The sequence below is a fragment of the Serinus canaria genome, chromosome 4 (genome assembly GCF_022539315.1).
Source record: "Serinus canaria isolate serCan28SL12 chromosome 4, serCan2020, whole genome shotgun sequence".
Classification (NCBI taxonomy): Eukaryota; Metazoa; Chordata; class Aves; order Passeriformes; family Fringillidae; genus Serinus; species Serinus canaria.
In genome coordinates, this window is record NC_066317.1 from 42,781,148 (window position 1) to 42,807,409 (window position 26,262).

Here is a 26,262-nt window from a genome sequence, read left to right on the forward strand (position 1 = left end):
CTCAACTACTAGTACTACTACTATCTCTCAACTCCTGTGAGTAGGAGGCAAGTTTTTGCCAATTCCATCTATCTTTTACGTGTCCTAAAACTCCTTCAAGTGATGTAACATTTGCCTTGATAAAGCACTCGAAAATATAAGCCATTTTCAGCACTAGAAAGTACATCACTATGTCTTAAGAAATTTAAGAGTCCCCTATTAGTGAACATCTTTTATAAGTATCTGTCTCCAGTGATCTATAGTCCTTCAGAAGTTAATGTGAACAGCTGGCATGCATTGCAACTGCATGTATTAGCATGACTGTGTATTGCTCCCTACCAGTCCACATCTCTTCTTCCCTTCCTCTTTCCACCTCGTTAACTCCAAAGAACGTGAATTAGTATATACACTGTGTAAATGGTTTAGGATGACCTTTGAAACAGGTAAGCTGTCTAGCAAAAAGCTAAGAGCAGCTTCAGATATGGAAAATTGCATAGTTATCTTAAAGACACAGTACCTTTGCTTTTTAAAGTTAGTCTGTGATATCCTAAGTAAAACATTACCAGTAAGCCTGTGCTGCTGTCCAAGCATTTTGAACAAAAATTTCTTTAGTTCCCTATATATCTGGAAATTTAAGACAGTCTTTTGCATACACATTGGAAAAAAAAAAACAAAACAACTACCTTCTATAGCAGAAAAGTGTAATTGAATCACTAGTATCTGAATTACTCTGGTAGATGTCAGTCTTCAGAAGCTTCCTCAAACAATACTGTTTATCATTATATGAACTAAACAATTGAAAGAAAATTTGGATAGTAAATGAAGTATTTTTCATCTCATCTTGTGTCTGTATTTTCATTTCTTTCAATTGTCTTTACTTTTTTTTTTACATTTTGGAATCTCTTAGAACAACAAAATCTACTAAGATTCAGCCTATTGAGATATGAAGAGAAATATGAAAATATATACTCGAAAATACTAGTTTAGGTATAAGATTTTAACTTTAAATATTTTTATCTTTTTTAGTGCACTTAATTACTCCATCAGAACACAGGAAAATTGAGAGAGAATGCACTTAACCACTGCTACAACCATTTTTGCTTTCCTGAAGGCAGCTAGGCTGGCAGGGGAAGAGATAAGGTAACTAAGAACAGCAAAGCAAAAAAAACCCCAAATTTAGCCTCATTCTTTAAGATGAATACTGTAGTCCAATCTTTCATGTACTATAAAATATTATTATCAACATGTACCTTGCTAAAATCAGTAATACACTGACAGAAGTTTACAACTTACAGAGCTGTTAGCACGACAACTAAAGTTGAACTAAAGGCCATTGTACAAATTAATTTGAAATCCTCCTGTCAAAACCAAAATGTTTGTTATCAGCCTCTTGAGCGATGCTAACAGGGAAAACGGGCAACTTTGTAAGATTTGGGATACTGTTAACACACCAAAAGAACTGCCTTCAGTAATAAAAGTCCCAACCATTACAAAATTTGGTCAATTTTGTGTAATACTAACAAGGTCTAGCTTTCAGCAGAGCCACAATTCTGCCTACACAGAATTCTCCAATCACTTAACATATTTGATGATTTTTTGATTTTCTAAGAATGACTTATTGGATTTAAGGGTTATTTTCATACACTTGAAATATTTGTGATTGCTGATAAATCCTAGGTTCTGTGAACCTTTATTTGCTAACCTATGTATTAGAAGATCAGAATGTCATTTAAGTAAAGTAGAAATATTACTTCAGAATACCTAAAAGCAATAATTATTCATAAGACTACCTATATCTTCTAGTTGAGATAACACATGATTCTGGTAGAAATTATCTCAAAAAATAAGATAAATATTGCTGACAATGACCAGTAAATTAATGGAAATGAAAAGACAGACTTCAAAGCTCTCTACAGTCCATTAGTAGTGGTTAAGCCCTTGACTTATTTCAATGTAAATATTAACAATATTGAAGTAGGCCATGTGAAAGTTTAGCATAATTTTATTACCCTGCAAAATCTGCATGACACTTTTGCATGCACTGCTATTTTGTGAATTAGGTAGCTCATAGAAAAAAAATTACAATATTTAGGAAATAAAACTAACAAGCTGCTCATGAAGAGCTGCTCAAACAAATTCTCAAAGAGAGGGCTTGAATGTATAACAAAAAAACCCCTAAAATTCCTGCGATGGTGATGGCAAATAGCATGTAATGGTATTTGTACATTACACAGTGTGCTAGTTTATAGTCTGTATTTCACATTCCAGAGCTAAACTTTGAAGTTCCAACTCTTTGGTAATTCAACACACCCAAGAAAAAAACCATATTTAATGCCAATTTACTAAAGAGGAGGTTAGAAATGTGTTTGAAAATTACTTTTTTTTCCCCCCCAAAAAATGCTCATAAAAATCTCTGAAAGACACCAGAGTTATTTCATACTGTATCAGGACTGACAGAAATATTCAGAATTTATTTTAACAGTCTGACATATTTATCATTACATTAATATCAAAACTGCATTAAAAAGTGAATTTCAGTACATGCAATGAGAAATTGGCTACACTACAAAAGCACTGATAATAGTGTTATCTCTTCTGTTCCAGCAAATATAACCTCAAAGAGGAAGCTTCCCTCCACTGACAATTCAAAGTATTCACATTATGCCTCTGACACTTGCATGACTGATAAGAGACAAAGTCAGAAAAGTTTGAAGGTCATTCTTTTGTGTCCCTTGAAACTGGTATTTTTAATACCATCTAGCAAGCCTTTTCTGGGAAACTCTTTCTTTGGAAATGCACTCTATTTGGGTAGATATTAAAATGCAACTACTGCCTGACAGAAAGTATTCTAGGCAGGATTTTTTTTTTAACTCGACATATTAAAAAAAACCAACTTCAGGAATAATAGAACTGACCTTTAAAATTAAAAGAAGCAGCACTGTGATTATGAAATACACCTAATACATACAAAAAGTTTTCTAGTTATGTTAAAAGATTAAGCTTTTAAAACTGATTATGTCTAGGATCTAAGTTGCAATTTGAACATGTATTTTCACTCAAACTTCCAAAGAGTTCTAGAGAATTATAAAAATATTAAAGGACTGAAAATTGTGTTGGAAAGTCAGGGGAAACAGGATAAAAAAATATTTCTATGCTGTGATCTGTTAAATACAGAAAAATTGTATTGATAGCATGCTAAAAAAGCAAATTATCCTCATAGTACACTAAAAATGAATAAATGACAAAGAGGCCAGGATTCAACCACTGTAATAATTTCAAAAATTACAGATAATCCACACTGAAAAGTTTTTACATACAAAGGGTGCAACATATTTTTAAACTATTATCACGCATAATCAGCTTTTAAATTGTTTTATAGTTTCTCAGTTGAGAAATTAAATTTGATAATTAAAGGAAAATTACATCAAACTTGTCTCTAAAAGAGCTAAGTAAAGTAAGGCAAGATGTTAAATTGAAATATTAATTAAAATTATTGAGAATTTGAGTTAGCTATTAATTACCCACAGACACCCTCCCAATTCCCCACCACATCTCTTAACACCAAAATTACAAATTTGGAGTAAGGAAGTTTACCCTTTGGAATACTCATTTTCTAAACATACATTTAAAGAGGCATTTTTACTGCCAATAAAAAATTACAAGATTGAAGAGAAAGGATCTTCAGCCTAAGTAGACAATATATTTTTGTATCCAATGTACAGTCTAAAAAAGCATTTAAGTCAAGATTCTGAGGAGCCTACAGACATTTGGTCTTTTCAAGAAATAAGAGAAAAGAGGAGTACAGTGCTACTAACATAAAAGCAGAGAGGACTCAAAGCTGTATCTTAGCTTTTGTTCATATATATATATATATGTATCAGCAAGAAATGGACTTATATTTATCATATACAATATCATATTCTTTTAATGATCTTTTACCAGAATACCCCTGGTAAAACATAAGACACACCTTCTCTTAGAACAGGCATATTGGATACAAATCTGTGATTGAAATGATCTTCACAGAACTAGAGCTTGCACAAAATCACTCATCGTACCAGAACAAATTTCAAAATTTGCCTGGAAGAACACCACAATTACTGATATAAAGATGCTTCTGTTGAGCTGCTGTGGAGCCAAAGACTATGTTTAGATTAGCAAGCAGAGCATTTTAATTCTTCAAACCCAATATACACACTGCACACATCTCAAATAGTTCTATTTCACTATTTCCTCTTTGGTCCAACAGTTTGAACAAACCAGTACCATCTGGGAGCGTACAGCAAATTCCTGAAGTTCACCTTCTAGCATTATTTTATGCAAAAGGATCATGTTCCCTTTTCATTGTAAACCAAAGTACAGAAGGTGAGCATAAAGGTGGCATGGGCATCAAAAGAGCAACCCTTGCCTGAAGAAGCTTGTGTGGAGGGATTTCAGTTGTTTGTTCTTCACTAAATGAAGCTTTCCAATATTTTAGCAGAGTTGGGAAATTTGCAAATTAAACAAACAGAAGATGCCAGAAGAAATAAAAATTAAAGCACTCTTGGGGTTTTTTTTGCAGTTTTTTCAAAATGTTTGTCGACCTGAATTTGCTCCAGTGGGTTTTAATACAATAGAGCAATATAGTAGACCACAGGGCAGCATGAGCAACACCTGAAGTGGCATATTCATTCTCATCACAGCCTTGTTGCTCTATTTTCCAGAGCTAATTAATAATAATGTAAGTGAATATTTATTGGGATTTTAAATGACTAATAGCAAAATTTAATTCAATTTTGATCTCAAATCAATTCTTAAAATCTGTTATTAAATTGCAGCTGATCCAATGCTTGCATTATCTCCATTTACTGTAACAGTGTTCTAGCTAAATGCTCACCCAGTTCTTTAGAGTGCTATTCAAACTGTGGGTTTGTACTATCATGTTGTACTGCTTTTAACACCAGCAGGCAAATTACACTCCAAATAAGCCACTTCCCTCCCTGCCCTCTTTTTTGAAATTTCCTTATTTCCAGCATTAAGAATATCATAAATTACAGTCCTGGACAAGACCAGATAATATTTATTAAGTCATTATGACACTGGTTGAAGTGTTCTCTGTCTATAAACAAATAAAACATCAATATTAAGACCTACTCTGAAATTATTTTTTTCAATTACTGGTATTTAGCCACACAGAAAACTAGGGAAAAATTCCTACTTTTATACATGTGACAGGGATTACTCTGATTAATATGAATGATGAAATATTTTTTTCTTTGAAATGTTTTTTAGAATACTGAAAAAAAAAAACCCCACCAAAAAAAACAACATAACCCAAATTCTTCTTTCATTCCATTGACCCATATTAGAAGTGTGAGAGACTGGTAAATGCAGATAACTTACTTCTTTTAAATGGTAGTATTATTTTTATTTCATGTAGAGCATTTTGCTATGCTAAATGACCCCAGGACCTGTAAACACGAAAGAGATTTTTTCATGCTTTTGTTTACTGCTCAAAAGCTAGACTTGCAAGACTGTCAGTAAAGAACTCTTTTTAATTTGCTCTGTACCTGAAGTTGAAGAGCTGCAGCCTTTAACAGCTGTGGTTTAAATATTAATGATAGACTTCTATGGGGAACAGTGAAAAATGCCTCTTTTTTTGCAGTACAAACATATACAGAAGAACTACAGTCTATTTCAAATAAACACGAAAGTTTGATTCTGCAAGAACTGAATACTAAGAGCAGGTGATGCACACAAAATCTGCTCCTCAACCCACTTCTGTACATAATATTAGCTTGACACAAGATGCCTCTAAAATCTTTAAAGAGCAGATCAATTATATCTGTTACACACTAGCAAACCCTCCTAAGATGGGCTATAATTCTGCAATGTCTTTTAAAGTGACAGACAGAGGTGTGTGTGCCTGAAGGCTAGTGTGAAACAAAAATAATTCCTTGTTGTAAAGCTTGTGTAAAGCCTAGTCCTTTTGTGAACTTGCTTCTCAACAATGTGGACATAAAAAAAGTTTGAATGCTGACCAAAAATCAGATAGAAGTTAAATTATGTCCTGCCCATACTCCAAGAATAACAACAAAGCAGTTTGAAAACAATAATTCCCTTACAAATGTTTTGGTGAATTTTTTGAGAAATACTGCTTGCTGCTTACATAGCAAGACAATTGACTCAGGAGTGTCAGCTTCTAAATATAAGCATTTATAATGTAACAGCCATATAAGCAATTCTTGAGCAAGATCTAATTTTGGAACTAATAAAAATCAAACTTTTCACCAAATAGTTTAGCTTGAACATGTCCTTGGGACATAATGGAAGAGCAGAAAGCTTTAATATTAATAACAATGTTGTATGGTATTTCTGGTAACACAAGCTTTATAGAATTTTCAAAATATTTTTTAGATTTCCAGGATATTTTACAGTGACTACTGAGAAGACAAAAGTGTATATATATATATATACTTTATTTTATAAATTCAAATTATTTTATAATTACAATAATTAGAATAAACAGAAGCACAACACCAACCAATGAACATTAGATAAAGAAATTATTAATCTGAGAAATACAAAAGAGTCAGGAAACAAGGTCCTTAATTTATTGAAAGATTCTCATTGTTTCTTCTAAAGGTAGAAAAAAAATTATTTCTGCTATAGAAGCACTACTGTGCCAAAAAAAAAATGAATACAAACCTGTTCCTCCTTCAAGTTGATTTTCACAGTTGCTTTGAATAGGTCTATTGTTATATAAGTCACAAACACCACCAACTCCTCCTCTGCTCCAACCAACTACAAAAACAGCTGAACCCAACAGTCAACTCCTGCCTTTACCAGAGCACCTACTTTCACATTCTATTTATATGTATAATGCTGCCAAGTACCAGCTTATTCTATTTAATTTTAGTATAGGAATAGGTTTTGCCTATCCGAGCACACCAGATGAAGTCAAAACTGATTCCTTAGCTACCAGGGTTCAGACTCTGTTTAATCTTAATGCAGTTTTGCTGCTAGAAGTGGGGAAACTACCAAGAGCAGGACTCATTTAAATCTCAAACCCAATGGAACAAATAATAGTAGTTGCAGCATCATTAACCTCGAGAATATTTATAAAGCTGCAAAAGAATATGTAATAAAAACAAGGAAATATGTAAGAAAACAGGTTTGTGAGTCTGACTATGACATATATCTACCTAATTTGTGTGGCAAAATCGAAAAACAAAAAAATTAAAAGTCTTATGAATGATTCAAAGAAAAGAAAAATGGAAAAAAAATGTATAATCTCCTACTTGGTATTTGAACCTCAGAAATATTTGATATCTAATAGGTGAGTTATATAGCACCACCCTACTTGCCTTTGAAGGCAGAAGAAGAGACTGCATGTATAATAAAACCTTTTAGTTTGCCTTTTAATTTAGTCCTTATGTCTTCTTCTACTGTATCTTCCTTCAGTAACAGTCAGTTAACATGAAAGTTTAGCCGAAGAAAGGAATTAATGCTGGCACCAGAGCTAGAAAAAAAAAAAGTCAGAATATTTTTTTTCCAGTGAAAAAATAAAAAAAGCATTTTATATTTAATAAAATATCATATAGAAAATAATTTTTGCCTTGCAGGAAAAAAGAAAAAAACAAAACCAAAAATATAAATCCAACCAAAAGTTCCTTACGTTCAATAAAAAACCACCATAAAAAATGAGTAACAATAAAAAGGCATCTTTCTGAGCCAGAGATTCTGGGTGAATTAGTCCATGGAGGACTATCTGAAGGATGCTGCTTCATTTACATTAACCTACTCAAATGCACCTTCCTTCTCTTGACACAGTCCACAGGCATAAGAGAAGTGAATCTGTTACACAGAAATTACATCATTAGAGCTAACTAGCAAAACTATATGGAAAGGCAAGAGCTTACCAACTCTAGAAGGCTCTGCAGGACAGAAAATATTTTGAGACTTCCTTAGCAGTTCACAAGACAATTCCCAACTGCTGAAATTTTACTTCAGGAAAAGAATCTTGCACCCATTATATAGGCTATGTTTCTACAGGGAATAGATAAGATTCACAAAAAAATTGAATCAAAAAGAGTGAAAGATGGTGTTGTACAACATGGAAAATATGCTCCTTTCCTCTCCTCTGCCTTCCCCAGTCTCCAAGGTGTAGGATTTTAGAATAAAACAATTGTTTAACAGGTACAAGAAGAACATCTGCATGGCTCCATTGAAAGAGCAGAATCTATACAGAGAAACATCTCTGAGTACTTCAGGCACCATATTTTCTTGTTTTCAGTGTGGATTTTGTAGTAATATCATAGTGTCACTTAAGCAAAAGTATGCTGATAGCTCTGAAAATCTATACCACTCACCTAAGTCCAAATTTTATTAAAGTCAACGGTAAATTCTTATTAAGAACTCAGCAATTCAGCTTTACTGAAAAGGAAGATAAATTTTACCATGACTGTTTCTGAGGGAAATTAAAAACAAAAGTTAAATAAATTAAAAGGCAAAACTAAAAGAATTCTGTGGATGGTTAAACACTGGGATAGGTTGGGAAATCTCTAACCATGGAGACATTAAAAATTCTCTTAGACAAAGCCCTTTGTCTAAGAGCAACCTTTGAGCAAGCAGCTGGACTACACAATCTTCAAAGTTACCTATTAATTGTTTTAATAGATAAGGCTCTTACCAAATACCTCTCCACAACCAGTAAAGTCCTGGAAAACAGAAAAATTAGATTGGCATTTAAACTGGCTTTATAAAAACAGCTCTTGTTCTGTTAGCAACAGAAGAACATGAACCACTTATTCCCCATGTGCCATTCTGGTTTTCTGCCTTAAAGTATATTTTATGGCATTGCATTATCTTTCCATCTTCAGATACCTCAAAAATTCACATATTTGAGGCCTCCCTGATTTCTGACATAGGAGCTGTTCTGCAGAAAATAGTTCTTCCAAATGAAAGTAAATGGCTTCTAGTAAATTCTAGTAAATTCTTCCCACAATAAAAAAAAGAGTCCCAAATATTGTGTAAGGTTTCCCTTTTCTAATGTCAAGGTAGAAACATAGGTTATACGGAATGCCAGATACAATCACCCTTGCAATCTTAAAAACCTTGCACTGCCAATTGATAACTTTTGACTAAATCATGACAGAAATTTAATTTTGAAACTTTAGAAACCCTTTACCTCTTGTAGCTTTTGAACAGACTCACTGCTTTGATAACAACAGAAAAGCTATTTCATCAAAAAACACTCATAAGCAATGCACTCCTCATTTCAATCCAGCATGCCACTATAAATAATTGGCTATTCCAATAAAACATTAAGATATATTTTCAACAGTACTATGGCTGTGATTAGCGGCAACAGATGCACCAAAATATTGCTGAGGTAAAAGTCATGCCAATCAGGATACCTTATCTTAGGTACTGATAATAACCTGCATGAACTCTTTTTTATCTGAAAGCAAGACAAAGAAAATAAATTATCACACAGTAAAGTGACTTTTGTCTGTATTGCACTGCTACCATCAATATGGCTACTTTTAGAAAAGTCAGGCATTACAAAGACCATCTTGGCAAACTTTACTTCAAACATGCTTCCAGATACACTGAAGGCCAAAGGACAATGAATTTAATGTGGCTGACTGAGCTTGAAAGGGTGAGTTGTTATTTAAAAATGTTTCAAGAAACCATTCCATAGATTTTAATTAGATTCGTATCAGAAACCACAGAAGAATTAACCTTGGCAAGTGACATTTTATCCTGCTTAGCAGCAGAGGATAGTGCAAATTAAGAATCCTGATATTCTTAGCATAAATCTTTCAGAATACCTTTGTTTTGTATTAAAAAATGAAAAAATATACCAGCAGTCAGATATATTTTTCATTTGACTTCAGAAGCATACAGATTACTGCATAACTGTATCAGCAAGAGAAGTGAGTAAAGATCAGTGGTTATAAAACTACAAAAAGTAAGTAGGGGAAAAAAACTGGATGAATAAGCTCTACATTTAAACAAATATTTATATTTCATGTGGTATTATAAGGTGTTTTATGAAAACCTTATAATATCACATTAAATATAAAGATCTTTTAATACACAAATTGCATCCTAAGGACACCACTTGTATTATACTTAAGGAATTTCAACATCCTTTTAAATATAAAACCAAAGAAAATTCCAATTAATATAGTGGTAAATAATACTATTGTCCATTTCACAAGGCATCAATTTACACAGAAAAAACACCTGATATATATATATATATATATATATATATATATATATATGATAATAAAATACCATATTTTCCTCTTCACACAAAAACTTTGCTAACTTCTAATACTTTCTTTTAAGAGAAGGGAAGAGGCAAGAAAATTACAAGCTTTGGAAACCATATTAATTCAGCATTTTAGATCAAGTTTGTCCCTTTCCCTGTTTGCATTTAGAGCAAACTTCCAGCCATTTTAAAGATGCAATCTTGAGCATATTGCACAGTAAAAATTGTAGAATTTTTATGCATAATAATAATAGGCAGGTAACTCATGGACAGATATACATAAATGCTCTCTTAGCCACTGCTGCTATTTGTTTAAAAGCTGATGAAAATCTAGTGAGAATTCTTTGCTATTAGGTGGATTAAATAGCAGCAGAGCTACCTCTACAGAAGGCTCAAACCCATGTAATTGCTTTCTCCATTTCTACTTCTCTCACCACCAGCTCTATACAGGTCAAGCTCTGAATAAAAATCAGAAGTCTCACAAGGATTTACACACAGATGCCAACAGAAGGTTTAATTGTCACTCTCAGTCCCAGTAAAACAGGTTCAGATTTTAGCATAACACAGTCAATAAGGGCCCAATTCTAACAAGATTATTTGGCAAAAGATGGAGAACTCTGGAAATAAAACAGAAGTAAAGAAATATGTGTCAAGATCAAAGACTAGCGCAGTTTCATAAACCTTAACCAGAACTGAAATAGCAAACAATGTTACTGTCTGATTCAGCTTGCTACATAAAAATGGATGTTCTTCCATGTGGACCCAAAACCTGAAATTAGCTGATAGCAGTAGGGAATGAAGGAACTACCTACAACAACTGCAATAGGAGAGACCATCAGCTTTATAGAACAGACCACAGAAATATATAAAAATATTTCAAAGCTTCAAAGAGTGCAGCCATGCAGTTAAAGCAGCTTAGGGAATCATAAACACAATGCAAAAGGCAAGTTTTAAGAACTGGTGATGTTATGTGCACATGATACTGGCAAGATTAAGTAGTGTTGTCTAAGCAAAGGAAACACATGTCCTTTCATCTTTTGAAAAACCGTCAGGAATTTAAGAACAAATTAAGTGCCATCTAAAATTACAGCAAGAACAAAGTACATAATAGGAGATATTTGAGGCAAAGAACAGTTTGTGAAGACAGAGTATTACTATTTTCAAATTCTGTTGGCATATCAGGCTAGTATAGAACTGAACCACTAACTTATATGAAATCTGAAAAATTAGGAATTTATAATTTTGAACCTAATAATAAAAATATTAAGCTTGGTGAGCTATTCCATGCATCCTCTTCAAACCAGAAATTTCTGTGGTAAGACTGTCAACAAAGTTTCACAATATTACATGCAAGTAATCCTTGCAAAAAATTGGCATGCAAATTTCAAAATTTTCCTAAATGCTAGACATTGGAAAGAAAGTGATGAGTTAAGTTTCATCCAGATGTAAAGACAGCAGCTGGTGACAATTCACAAAGTGTTACAGTGAATTATCATGGTTGACTAAATCTCACAGAAGGCTAGATAAGCAGATTTATTGCTTCAAATTCACAGAAACACAGACAAGTGTTAGAAAAATGAAACAGGAAAATGTTCAAGTGTTATTTGAAGGAAAAAAAAAAACAAAACACAATGTAAAGTAGGTAAGGATTTATAGCCTACTTATTAAGCTTCTAACACTCCTCAAGTTAGAGCTTTAAATGACAACTATACTGGTCAGTGATAGCTTAATTAAAGCAGGATCTTGGTAATCCTGCATTTATTCTTCTAATTCTTAGAATTTAACTGGTTTTACTTACTGTCACATACAAAGTGGTCAGAGCACTGACGAATATGAATAAGGAGAGACAGGTGAATCAGAAGCACAAATAACTTACCCGAAGTCCTAAAATGCATCAAAGCCAGAAAAGAATGTATTTTGACCAGTACAAAATATTAGTATCTAGAATTTAAAACCATTTTTGCCATTAGTTCCGTTACTTAGTTGTGTGTTCTAACATTCCCAAAGTAGTAGCACTTCAGACCTGAAGGATATGAGTTCGCACCCTGAAAATGCAGACAAGCCAGCACAAATTCAGGAATATTTTAAAATTATTAAATGCAGAGTATACTTCCAAAACAGGGGTTTAGGACAGGCAATATGTGTAAAATTGGATATGGTAAAAACTAATTTGTCACAAACAGTGCTTTTTTTATTCAACATTTCTTCTTTCTGTCACTCCACTGAAATGTGTCATAAATTTAATCCTGCAAGGCAGTAATGAAAAACTCCAAATTTTCATAAACAGCATTTTATTGAGATTATTTATGTATCATCAAATCTCTATCTGAATAACAAAGTTCACAGAGGAAATCCTGTTCTATTAAGACATCAATATTCTGCTTCATTCCTGACAAAACACAGATCTGTAATTAATTTCAAACCATCATTTTTTTGCCATTTCAATTAAGATATGACACAAAGAGAGCTCAAAATAAGTCTTTTCTTTAAGATGTAATACAGTTTCCTTTAACTAGTGATGGACAAAACAGAAAATAGCTCAATGGAGTGTGAATTATTTAAAAAAAAAAACATCTTCCTGGTTATTGCAGGTTTTGTAAATTCCATCTCAAGAAATTGCTTTAAAAGTAGTAAATAACGAGGAGTGATTAGGAACTAGCCAATGTCATTTTTACTTTCCTAATAGGCAGAGAGAGATTATTCTTCTGAGATCTGATGAACGTTTGTTAACTTGTGAGCAGGAAGAAGCAAATAAGGTAATCCTTTGTAGGCAGCAGTAGCAGGATATAAAAGTAATTTTGTCAAGAGTCAATGGTAAACTACTTAGTAAAGCTGATAAAGAGATTAAATTGAAGGAGCACAGAGATACAGGAAAAAGCATTCTGTAAAAGCTGGTGGATGAGTTATAGACATGACGGAAAATGGTATAAAGCACATGAGCGTCTCCTTTTCTAACTAAAATGATTGGGAGAGGAAGGTAAGAGGTTACAAACCTCAAAGGTTTGTGTAAAAAAAGTTTGTGTGAGGACATATCCCTACAAAAAGACACATCTACATTTGCCTTTGGGCAGTGGGAATTGTGTGGTATGGAACAATTTTTAACACATTCACTACAGCTAGGAGCTGCAGAGAGAGACGTTTGAACAGCACAACCACTCATTTCATTGCTCAAATCAGAGATGGTGGAAAGATCTGAAATTCCAAAACAGACTCTGCTTGCAACTAGATTTAAGACTCTGACAGACTTGCAGATAGACCTATGGACCTGCAATTATTCGCAATGGTAGGCTCACTGTAGCAAGTGACTGTTTACAGATCCTTTCCCATCAAAATAAAATTAAAATACCCAACTCACCACTTGGCCATTCTGAGGGTTTTTATGTGCATATGGTGGTCCACGGATGTGATTCCACATCTGACCAGATGTCATAGCAAATACAACGCACTAGAAAAAAAGAAAAAAAAAAGAAAAATTAATTTACTGTGAAGGACTGAACAGAAAACCATTCTGCTGGTCACTCTTCCTTAAATATGTAATTTTATTTAACTAACCAGACACAGCATCTAGCCCTATTTGAATTTTAGGATAGTATCTTCAGATGCATTACTTTCACAAAATTTTTAATGACTTCTACCATTCTGAAAATGAGTTAGCTCAAGCCAGATTTTCCAAATCTCACTTGAAATAATCCTAAATTTATATGCCACATTTACATATCTACATGACAACAAGTACTTGCAGCAGTAGAAGGCAGCAATAGAAGGCACTCATTGCAAATGTTGTGGAAACTAGTACTTGATTTATACCACCTTCCATGAAAATATTTTTGCTTCTAAATCTTAAACAAATGTTTATTTTACCTTTTTCTTTTCACATGTCTGAAATTATAAATTAAGTACTAGAAAAAAGCCAGTTATTAAAAAAAAAAGAACAACTATCCTATTTTATGGAATTCTCATTATGTGTCCTATATGGTTATAATTCATTTTAGCTATGAGAAATAGCAATGGTTGACTTGCTGGAAAGGTTGAAAATTCCCAATAAAAAAAAGTGTGAAGTTCGGTTAGGGATGTGTGACAACTGTAAAAACAGACCTTAATGCTTGCAGATCATACTGTAGAATGTCTGTGAAAAACACCAGTGGTACCAAGAGTCATTAAGACTATTTTAAAGAAGAAAGTATAGTATTTTGGATTATCAAGTGAGAGAAATAGGAAACACGTATCATCTAAATATGCTTTTTGTTTTATCAGTGCAGATAATCTTTAGAAAAGCTATATTTTAAGTTCAGTACATGCTCATTTTTACTGTACATCAATAGTCCAAAAAGCATCATAAAGTCATAAAGCTATGGCAGATGGATCATGAATGTAAAAATTTGTACCACAGTGACTGACTAAACCAGGGTTTACCTAAAACCCTTTGGAGTGTATTCTTTAAAAAGCATTTTGTAACATGTTTGTGAAGTAAATATAAGCTAGTGTAGCTCTGTATCTTTGTAAATGCAGCATTGCTACCTATAGAAATAAGAACAAGGTCTTACTATGGAATCTTGTCAAACTTTAATCAAATCTGTCTTGGCTTTCCTGGCTTTGGGTTTTGTTTTCATTTGGGGTTTAGGTGGTTTTTTTTGTTTGGTTGTTTTTTTGGGTTTTTTTGCTGTTGCTGTTTGGTAGTTGTTGGGGGAGGGGAGGGTTTACCTATTTAGTTAAAACAGCAATTTTTCCAAAGACCAGGTGACCATACATAGTTTACATTACACTGGAATATTATTTCCCCCCCCCCCCCCATTCTGTTTAGGATGAAATAGATAGGACCAACATATTGATGTATTACAGTAGTGATGAGATGACAGCAGAGACAGCCAAAGTGTAAACATAGGCTACAATGTGTCAGTATGGAATGACAAGAAATGATGCACAGGATTACACTGGAGATCCCAACCCTATAAATATTAGAATAGTGAATAAAGAAACACAGATATGGGAGCATGTAGAAAACATTTTTAGTGCTAACAAAGAAAACAAAGGAGAAGCATACAACATTTTTAAATCACCTCAATTTACCCTGTAAATTCTGATGTAAAATTTTGCTGCAGATCAGTGAAGAAGCACAAAGAATGAAATAGCCCCTAATGGACCCTAAGCCAAGGAGGAAGAAAGCAGCAGCATCATACTCCTCCCAGCAAAGACCATGGAATGCTGACAACTCATCTTAATACCACATCACCCCAAAGCAAAAGAATGATCTGCAGATCCAGAGAGAAGCAGTGGAAGAGTAACAATGACATAAGAGAAATGCAAAGATACCAAGAAATGCATGCAGAATGATTTAATTGTGGTGTTTTAATGAGATTTCTCTTGTAATAGAAATAAAAGATATATTTTCAAATACATTTTAATTGCTGCTTTGCTGTAGTGTTATAATTTTAATTAAAATAAGAAAAGGTTTCTAATTTTAATATAAAATGTGTTTCATTTTGCTTTTAACAGGATTAAGACTGTAACAGCATAAAAACTAACATGGCAGATGAAGACATACTGATAGTGATTGCTAGCAAATAGATTTTGTTTTTAATAATAACATGCAACAAAATTTAAAGAGTATACAGTGACATTACTGGGAGAAGAGTAACATTTATTTCTATACCTTGCAGATTGTTTTAGCAGAGAAATTTATACTGCTATTTTGGTGATGACTCACATAATGGCTGATGTGAAAGAACCAAAGTGTAGAAAATTGAAAGTATCAAAAGTGAGGTGAAACATTTAAGAAGGCAAAAAATTAGGTGAAAAGTCAAACATTGAAAGATAACAGATGTATAGAGTACACAAACTGTGCCCCTCTGAAAGTGTGCATTCCATGAGAAGTAATTTTTCTATTTTTAAATTACTATTTGTAATTTATATTCTCTAGGGCCAAATCTGCTTCCACATGGAAAGATCAAAAAGACTCTATCCCATTTTATATACAATCATATATTTCATAAATTATAAATCTCCCAAATTACTGAAGACTTTTCATGCTTTAAATACCACACTGAGACAGTACAGTATCTAGCAAAAGAAGTTACTAGGAGACACAATAGTGGGGAGAGGAAAATGTCAAGTAAAAACATAACTGAAAAGCAAGGACTCAACAATATGGTTATTTAACCTGAAGGCATCTTTCATATTCTTTCAGTTCAGACTGCTAGTGACTATAAAAACTAATTTGGTCTACCACACACTGGATCTGCAATGATTTCCTTCCATCATGTTCCTTTTATGGTGTTTTTTTAAATTACTTTTTCATCAGCCAAAATACATTTTCCAGGTTCTTACTTGTCCTTTTCCAATCTTCATCTAATTTTAAGTATCCTAAGAACAGGGCATTTTCATCATATTCCTTAAGCAAGAATTTAGTATGCTACATATAGTGCTTGGCATTAAAGCTCATTTTGCTGTGCTCTATACTCTCCAATTACAATCATCTGTGTAAAAAAAAAACCCAACATTGGAAACTACAGACTTTACTGTTTGTAAAATACACACCATTATTTGTAGAACAGATGTGTGCATCTGTAATTCACACTGATATACAATGTTTACCATCACAAATGGCATAGTTTCCATAGGATCCTATACTTTGGGATCCAAATAGTTCCAAACCATTACTGTGAGTTGATTTTTCTCAGTTAGCAACTTTGCCAAATTAATTCGTACAAATTATCAACTTGCTCATATTTACTCTCTTATGCAGAGAAATTGCGCTTTTCTGTCATTTTCTTCGATCTTGTCAAAGTTCAAATGATGAAAACTGGAGCAAAGGAGAAGATTCAAGTTGAGCACTTATCTCTGATGACAATGCCACTTTTCCACAGAGCAGAGTCTGTATTTCAGCAGTTCCACAGAGAGGAAGAATACAGACACACCTTTCCTCCATCTGCTCTTTCTTTCTCCTTGTCAGACCCCAAGAACACCACTCACTGATGCATGCCTCCTAATTTATCACTGGAGTTCAGGGTATTTTTCAGGGTTTGAGCTATTTTAAGAGCTTCCAGATTTAGGTAGCTTATTTTGCATCTAAATGATAAAAGCAAGCAGAGTATTTGGCTCTGGAGCCAAACACTGGTGTTCTAGGCAAGTACACTCCATGGGGAGATGGATCTGCTGCAGGACCTTGCTAACAAATTACAAGTGATATTTCCTTGATGGCTTCCATCCTTAGTTTTACTAACACTGTCTGCTAGTTCATCAAACAAAACTGCTGGAGACTTAAAAAGTCATTTAGTGTGACTTTTGAAGAGAAGCTTCCTATTAGCAGATAGTATACAAAACCAATAATGACATTTCTTCGCAAGTTTAGACCCAAGAACATGGGAAACTTTGTAATGTAAGAAAAATAATTAAATTTTACATTCATTTATGAATATAGTTAAATTCAAGCACAGGTTCAATAAAAAGTGGACACATGACAGCTAGTTCTACACTTTATTTATATACTGCTCTGTATATGTAAATTCTAACAATTTCAGAATTACTGTTTTAAAGAAATGTAATCCTTTCTTGTACAGTTTAGCATTGCTTTTGCACTCAATGAGGGCTCTTATGCTATGAGATCTGTACTCCATTTCTAACTCCATCACTCTTCAAATTCTCCAATAAGAGATATACAATTAAAGAACAGAATACAAAGCAAAAGCTAAGAGAAATGTATCTTTAAATTTTACATCTCTAAAACCTCAAACTATAGGAACAAAAATAGTTAATAATCAGAATTTATTGATGTTATTTTGGATGCCTACCTAGTCACACAGAGAAACTTTTGTTTTTCTGTTTATCTTTGAATAAAACACATAAATTTTTTATCCTCATTTCCAGAAAGGGGTGAAAAAGTCACTAGTAGCCATAAGACCCTCCAAGCTTCTTTGGACCAATAACTGCTGATCAATGTACTATGTGGTGCAAGTACTGGGGAATGTGGGGAGTGTATCCACACAGCACACGTTTCTGATACCCATTAACTGTTATGAGAACAGTGAACACACACTTTGTCTCCTCATTCAAGTGACCTGTCATATTTTGCCCAAGAGAATTACATCCTAGGCAGCTGCCTTCTAATTTTAGTACAGATTTTGTCTTCTTAGATTCCACAGGTATATAGGCAAATCTGAAATAGAGGCATAAAGTAAAACTGAAAATTACATGCAGAAAACAATACTGGTAAAGAAAACTCTCAGCACACATACTGTTGTCTAAAATGAAGCAATTTCTTATCTAAACTGTTAGAACCTTGCTTAGTTTATACCATCTGACCTTTCCTTCACTCAGCTTAAGAAATAAAGAGTCCTGAAGAGTTTGAATTGCTTCTTGTTACCAGCATAAAAGGACAGTCTGCAAATATCTAAGGACTGAAGTCCTTTGTCATCTTTGTGTTGGCATGTCAGAGGGAAAATTATCCATAGATGAATAGCAAAATTTGAATTAAAGCACAAAATAAACTAGGGGATAAATTTTACATGTGATTTCAAAAGACATCTTTTGGGATAATACGTACTGGGACTCAAGTCATCCTGATTTGCCATCCTAAAACTCTACTGGGTAATGCTTCAAGTGAAAATGCCTAAGGCATACAAGATACTACAAGAGCCTGCAGTGCTTCAATGAGGGGATGAAACCACAAATATTGTTGTGGTGCAATCTAATACTGAGGGCAAATCCAATTTAATGGTCTTGTGTGAACTGGCACTGGAATCAATGCGTGAGATGAAACCTGTGGTCTTGCTTCTACAAGTCTATCAAAACTACTGGATGCATCATTAAAAACTGCATTCCTAAATATTCTTCTAAAACACTACTGGAAATACTGCCTATGAGACACAACATTTTTATATCAATGAAGTTATCAAATTAATATTTCTGGGATCCTCTGTCAAAACAGTACAGACCCTTTATGCTGAGAATTATCTTCTAATTTTTAGATCATTCAATCAGGCAGAGTGACACCATCCATTTACCTTACACAATAATAATATAATATTTATATGTATTACATTAGTGACTGCCCATTTTCTTCTATGAATCACAACAAATTTTAGTCATTAACTAAGGTTCTCTGTCCAAAAGTCTGCAATCTGGAGTCCCTGCTGATTCCACCAAAAAGAAGTTATAAAATTAACTTGTACGTCTCTGCAGGTCTGAATAAAACCAAAAGGACTTCTGGTAAATGTATGATCTTTGCTAAACCATCACATTACAGGATATGAGGCTTTTACTACATTGTGAAGTCAGAACAATAACAATTAAAATAGTAAAGCATTGGCTCAATGCCATAATTACAACATACTTTTAGATATAAGACCACTTCCTAAAGCATCCTTAAAGTGCTAATAATTTTTCAAGTAAACAAAATTTTACAGGGAAAAGTATTAGCAACAATATAGGACATTTTAGTTAGGTCATTTTAGTTACTTGCTTGTCTATACAATCAGCAGGATGACAATTACTGAATGACATTATTACATTTCTTAAAATATTTGATTACATTTGGATCTGTCCTCGGGAGTTCAGCTGAGTGTCATTATTGATTTTCTACACAGCAATTAAGAGTGTTCAGATGGAAACTCTTGAGCTTCTGCTAAAGAGAATAGCAAACATTCTGAGAAAAAATTACTGTGTTCATTTTCTCAATTTAATTACATCTTCAACTATTTGTTGCAGCTTGTAGTAGAATGATTCTACTATTTGAAGAACTAATTTTTAACCTCTGCAAGACAAAAAAAAAAACAATTCCACAAAACATTGAAACAAACTTTTCATCTGGAAAGTCTGAGGTATGAAATTGAGATGAAATTGCTGTCTCCAGAGATAGGCTGCATGGCTAACCAAAAGAAATACCATTGATTACATATCTTTATTTGATTTTTTTACACAAGTACCTATTTTCTTGTGATAATTATGGCTTTAGTCAGGTTTTTGCTAAAGATTAGGAATTAAAAAAAAGACTGATACATATCAAATGTGAGATTAACTGGTGGTAAAGCATCTTTAGAAAGTATTATCATTGAAAAATAAGGGTAACCTAGAAAAATATATGGAACTGAATACGAAACACTTTGGGAGAGACATGTCAGAACTCTGCGCTAGATCTGGGTATGTTCCACACAACATCCTGGAACAGAGAAGACATTCAGATCCTAGCTTTCTAGATCAAAAGCAAAGAAAGTTCATTCTACTTGAAATCTAGTCTTAGTAGTGGTTTATTTGAAAACTTGTTCTGTATTCCTTCCTCAATGTATGGTGTTGATTAATAAACTGCTTAAATAAAGATATTTTCCTACTCTAGTAGGAAAATCTATGACAGCACATGAGAAAAAACAGCATTATCAGTAGCCATTATTCAAGATTAATATCATATATTAAAGAATACAGAACAAAGGGCTTTCCTTAAAATCTTATTAATAATCTAGACCTACAAATTAGAACTTACCAGATATTAGGTAATTAGTTTCTGACCTTTATGAGATAAAGCCTGCCAAAGGGCCATCAGGTGACAGTACCACAAAAAGAAGACATCTTCTCACATTTTTGAATCAGAGCAGAATAACAAACCAATAATATGATATAGAAAAGGAAAAACCAGTTTTAGGATAAGCTAAGTCTAGCAGAACTAACACACAAAGAACTATAAAATAGCCCAGGCTGAAAGACCTCAAAGACCAGCTGGTGCAAGCTTTCTTGGGAAAGGGAGCCTAGATAGGAAAATAAAACATAAATGCTGATGTAGAAACAAAACTCATGTTCCATATAAAATCCTAACCAAGTCCTTTCAAGAAAGGTTAATTCACATTGATAAAAGTTGAGGAAAAGTCTTTCAAATGATCATAGGAATAAATAATCATTTAAATGGCAAAAGAATAAAAGCTTTTTTTATATTGCAAAACACATGTGGATGAATTCCTAAAAAGTAGTGTTCTCCACTGACATAACTACTAGTACAGTAATATACTGGATTGGACTCAATAATTACAGACACTATTCTAGTGTTGAAATCCATGCTTCTGTTGCCATGTCCCTGAAAATTAAGCCTTTGATGCTTCTCCTCAGATTTTTCCTCTTCTGTCAGTCACAACGATGTCAGAGAAATGAGTGCTTGGCACTATAACAAGATAAAAACTGTGACAGCTGACTAAGTTGCACATCCCACATCTTTCATCAGTCTACTCAGTTATTTGAAAACCACCATGTAAATAAACACAGTGCAATACACTATTAAACAAATTCAAGCTTCATTCATTAGTTATGGTTTTGAGGATTTAGTTGACTAATATTTCCAAAACACTTGGATTTTGGCTAGATCTAGACTTTCCTCAGAGCTAACACTAAGATCATCCTTTACTTACTTAGGTTAACAGTAGAATGTTAAGGTCAGTACTATTGAAACCAGTTTTGGAAACAATTCCCTCTTTTTCTTTCTCAGATCTTTTATCACTGTCTTAGAAACAGATAAGCCTTTAGTTTATTTTCCTCAAACTTTCATTACTCTGAAGTGATATGGTCTGACATCAATATCTATGCTAAAGATTACCATTTTGGATTTTATCAAAAAAGGCCAAGTTGAACCATAGCCATAAACATTAGTAAACATTATTGGAAATATTTTCATACTAAAGTTCTGATTAAAAACTGCAGCTCCCAGAGAATTTGCTAATTTTCAGTGAGTCACTCAAAGTAACTGATACACACTTATGAGAATTAGACCCAAAATCTGGATTATGAATCTTTTTCTGACAGTATCATTCTGAACAATGTACTAATGCAATGGTTTTTAATTTACCCTGTAAATAATGAAAAAATATATGCTAAGATAAGAAATTAATAAAAAGCATATTAGTAAGGAAAATCTGCATACCAGAGCTGCCATGGCCCAGCCAGTTTTGTTATAGATGAACTCAAGATTATTTCTTCGCAGATATAACAAGCCACCAACAAGAGATACCAGAAGAGCCAGTGCAATTGTACCAGAATAGTTAGGAGGCCTGAACACTCTAATCTGAAAGGAAAAATGCAAATATAGATTGTAATAAATGCTTACAAACAGATCATCTTCCATGTGGAACACCAAACATAATGGAGCTGAAATCTCGTTTCAGAGTCAGCAAGACTAGTCCCTAAATATACATTAAAAAGGAAAAAAAGTACTTTCTTTATGAGCACATACTATGAAACATCTTCTTGTTTAATTTGGAACTGTGAAACATTATTTATTTGCCACTCTGAAGCATTATTTCTTCAAAAGATTTGCAGGTTGTGTCTGAACTAAAAGCAGCTACATTCGAATCTAAGTGTTTTGTACAGAGTTTTGTAAAGCACATTTTATTTATTAACAACTAATTATGACCGCTTGTTTTTATCCAGAATTAGATTATAACAAAGCAAGAATGGAATCTAATCTGCAGAAGTTCTCACAAGTACATAAAATGTTATTTTTTTAATGTGTTGTAGAACCCTCACTTGACAAAGAAAGTTATTAAGGAAAGATGGAATTTATCATCAACCTGTCTCAAACCACAAAGATACATTTACCTTCCCCTTTTAAAATTGCTGAAAGACTTACATGAACATCTGTTCTGTCAGCTATCCATTTAGCTAGCTGTTCAGCTGCAAATCCGATTCTCTGCAGGTCAAATGTGTCAGCTCTTTTGGGTTTACCCTTCGGAGGAAAATGCATGAAAGTCGGAGCAGAGTTCATATTCAGCTACAAAACCAGGAAAAAGAGCAGGAAAAAAAATAAGTAACCTTATCCTCAAAATATACTACAATAACCTCAATAACACAAATCTAATTAGCACAAAAATATCCCTTACCTCCATACATTACATTTTTTAAAATATTCTCATATACAATCCTCCAAAAAGAGCACTCACAATATTCCTTCCAGTAGATTCTTCAGGATGTTTAATTATTTAGAATGTTTCACCCACAAGCTGTTCTATATGAGTATCTTATGCTTTAAAGTTCTCACACACTGTAAGACCTTTCCTGTAATTGGTAAAACATAGACCAGGCACCCAACCAATCTATTAAAGTGTATTAACTTATAATTCTAAGGGAGCAAAGTAGCTTGGCATTGTTTGGCTACAAGAGACTAACCACTAGAGATTAGGCTTTTTTGGAATCCAAAAACAACTGGATAACTAGCTTAAACTACATAACTTGCCCTAGAGTTACTGTTAATTCATGTGCTGATGTTAAGTCATGTGCTGTGAAACTATTCACAGTATATTAAAAAATATTTAAAATTGATTAGAAAGTTTGCTATTTGAAGTTTTGACTTCAGCTTTGCAAGGTAGTATAGGAAAATGTAATTTCACTATATAAAATTCCTCTGTATTCAGACCATCTCAGAAATATCATACAATAAAGCACTTGAAAAAATGAAAATTAACATAAACAAAATCTGGGGTAATACTTAAAGGTGATGCAATATAGAGCTTTCTAAATAAAGTAGTAAGTTTTTTTTTAATTCCTGAAAAATGAAGTTCACACCACATTAGCAAAACTTTATATTGATTCAAGTACAAAGCCGAATTGATCAATAGAAATTACCAACTATTATAATATTTTTCATCTAAGCAAAAAAAAAAATAGCCCTCTTCTTTACTGAAATAATTTGGAAATAAAAAATATTCCAAGAAAGGCTAAGACACATGTTGGGAAATAGTTAAATAAAATATAAGATTCATAAAAATTCAGACATTGTATAGATTTTGGAGGCAGCTGATCTGGCACTGCTTTATCATTTCTCTATAAACATGGCAAAAGCAGCAAAAATCAAAATCACGTTACTTTCTGGGGTTTTTTTGCTTTGTTATCACTATTACATGACTTTACACACGTAACTGTAACGTCAGAACTGCATTTCCCTTAGATCCACCTTGAAAGTCATTAGTATGACTAATGACCTGAATAGTCATTAGTATAACTTAGTCTTAACACTCTGTCTCTTAAAAAAACCCCTTACATATTTATGCTTAATTTTGTCTAAATGTAAACATGATTTTAAATGCATACCATTTGAAATAAACTGAATTTGTGCCCTATTACACAAGGAATAAGTTAAACTGGACTCATCTGACATGTGTTGATTGGCTTAAGGCAAGATCAAACAAAATATTTTGTATTATTATAACCATGCAGGTTACAACATATATAAAGTTCTCCAGTCTATATATTCTATAGTTATAAAGCTTTTAATGTTTATAGCAAAAAAATCTTTAATTTTTAATGCAAAATCCTAAGCCACTAATAACTATTTTTTAAACAATGTATTCTAAGATTTCAACTGAAAGTAAAAATATTTATTAAACACACTATATAAACTTTTAAAAGTAAGTATTTATAAAAGACATATTAATCTTTCTCCCTGAACATTTTAAGGCACACAATTCACCAAAAGGTTTTTAAAATATACAGATAACTTCAAAGTTTTACTCCTTCTAATCTGCAATTTAGCTTCAATCAATGGACAAGTAGATAAGCATGTCAGTATTTAGTATTCATTTTCAAGAGATGCCTTCTTCCTTGACTTCTCAATTTCAGAGCAGACCTTAAACTATTCTCCAACTTTTACTTTTCATAGCCAACAAATGAAATGTAAAACTGTCTTTTCTCTTTTCCCTGAAGAATTTCCAGACTAAATATTACTGAAGCTGAAGAATATTGTATTACAGAAAGCAATTAAAAGGCTCTTTTATTTATATATATATATATATATGTATGTATATATATATATATATATATATTGCAATCTATAAACATAGACTATAAACTACACTTGGAAAATGCTAGAAGTGGTTATTAGAAGACTCTATTTGCACTGATGTCACAGAAACTGCTGTGTTTTTAAACAGGAGGAAATTGTATACAAAACAGGAGTACACACCTGTAAACAGAAACTTATAATTTATCTTGTATTATTTACCAAATTGACATGTAGTTCTAAAAATTAGCAATGCTTTACAGTATTCAACATTTACCTGCTGAAAAACATCTGCCCCTTCATCATAATCCACTATTGTGAAAAACAGTTTGTTTGAAAAAGCAGATGAATAGCGCCATGAATTAGCCAGCACTTGATATTCCTCATTAGCTTGCCTGTTAAGGAAAAGAAAGAAATGTATATCCATATGCCATTCACTTGCAAAAAATATCCTATAATTAGCTGCAATGGTTAGATGAATTACATTTGCTAAGTAATCATTCTCAACATACATACAATCAACTAAAAAGTTTTAGCTCCTTATGCAACTTTCTGTTTCAAACTCGTCACCTCCAAAATTAGAAATGAGTAAAATTAAACTATACAAGAGAAATCCCAAAATGATATTAAGAAAAAGTAATGTTTTTCATATTTAAAGTTTCAGTAAATAGGACTGGTCTGAATTGCAAGTATCAAATAGATCTGCTGGCAGGTCCATGCAAGGATATGCTTATGTGGCCCTTGAGTGTGCTATCAGGATATACTTGCTAGAAACAGCTATACATAAGGAATTGTGAAACCAGGGGACAAATAACACACAACGGTGAAAGCAAAACGTTCCTAAAATAGCAGAGCCATAGGAGAGCCAGAGAAACTGCTCAGCACTGGGGAAATGATCCAAACGAAATAAAAAGTAGGCTTGTAAGCAGCATAAAAATCTCCAGACTATTTCTCTAAAAGTTGTTTTAAATGCGATAATTTTATACAACATACAATCTTTTCTATCAGCACTAGAAGGTGGTTTGCTACTAAATATCCTTCTAAATAAAATAACCAAACAACAAACAAAAAACAACCAACCAACAAATCCACCAAAAACACCAAAGAGAACACAAACAACTTTGCTCTGAATTTACTAAGAGGAAGGGAAAGACAAAGGGAATTCCAGGACAATACTAGCAATGACATCCTCTAAACACACAGTGCCATAAATGCACAGGTTATTCCACAGGACAAATCTATACCAACAAAAATTCAGAGGAAAAAAAAACAAAAT

The 26,262-nt window shown here is 33.0% G+C and overlaps 1 protein-coding gene across 1 annotated transcript in view; it reads right to left on the reverse strand.

Annotated features, from left to right (window-relative positions):
- Window positions 1-26,262, reverse strand: part of TUSC3 (tumor suppressor candidate 3) — a 107,152-nt gene that overhangs the window by 35,671 nt on the left and 45,219 nt on the right. The window contains exons 3-6 of the mRNA XM_018926425.3: window positions 25,264-25,381; window positions 22,842-22,982; window positions 22,137-22,277; window positions 13,599-13,688 (exon numbers count right to left, since the gene is read on the reverse strand). Coding sequence (XP_018781970.2) covers window positions 13,599-13,688; window positions 22,137-22,277; window positions 22,842-22,982; window positions 25,264-25,381 — 490 coding nt within the window. The remainder of the gene's footprint in view (window positions 1-13,598; window positions 13,689-22,136; window positions 22,278-22,841; window positions 22,983-25,263; window positions 25,382-26,262) is intronic.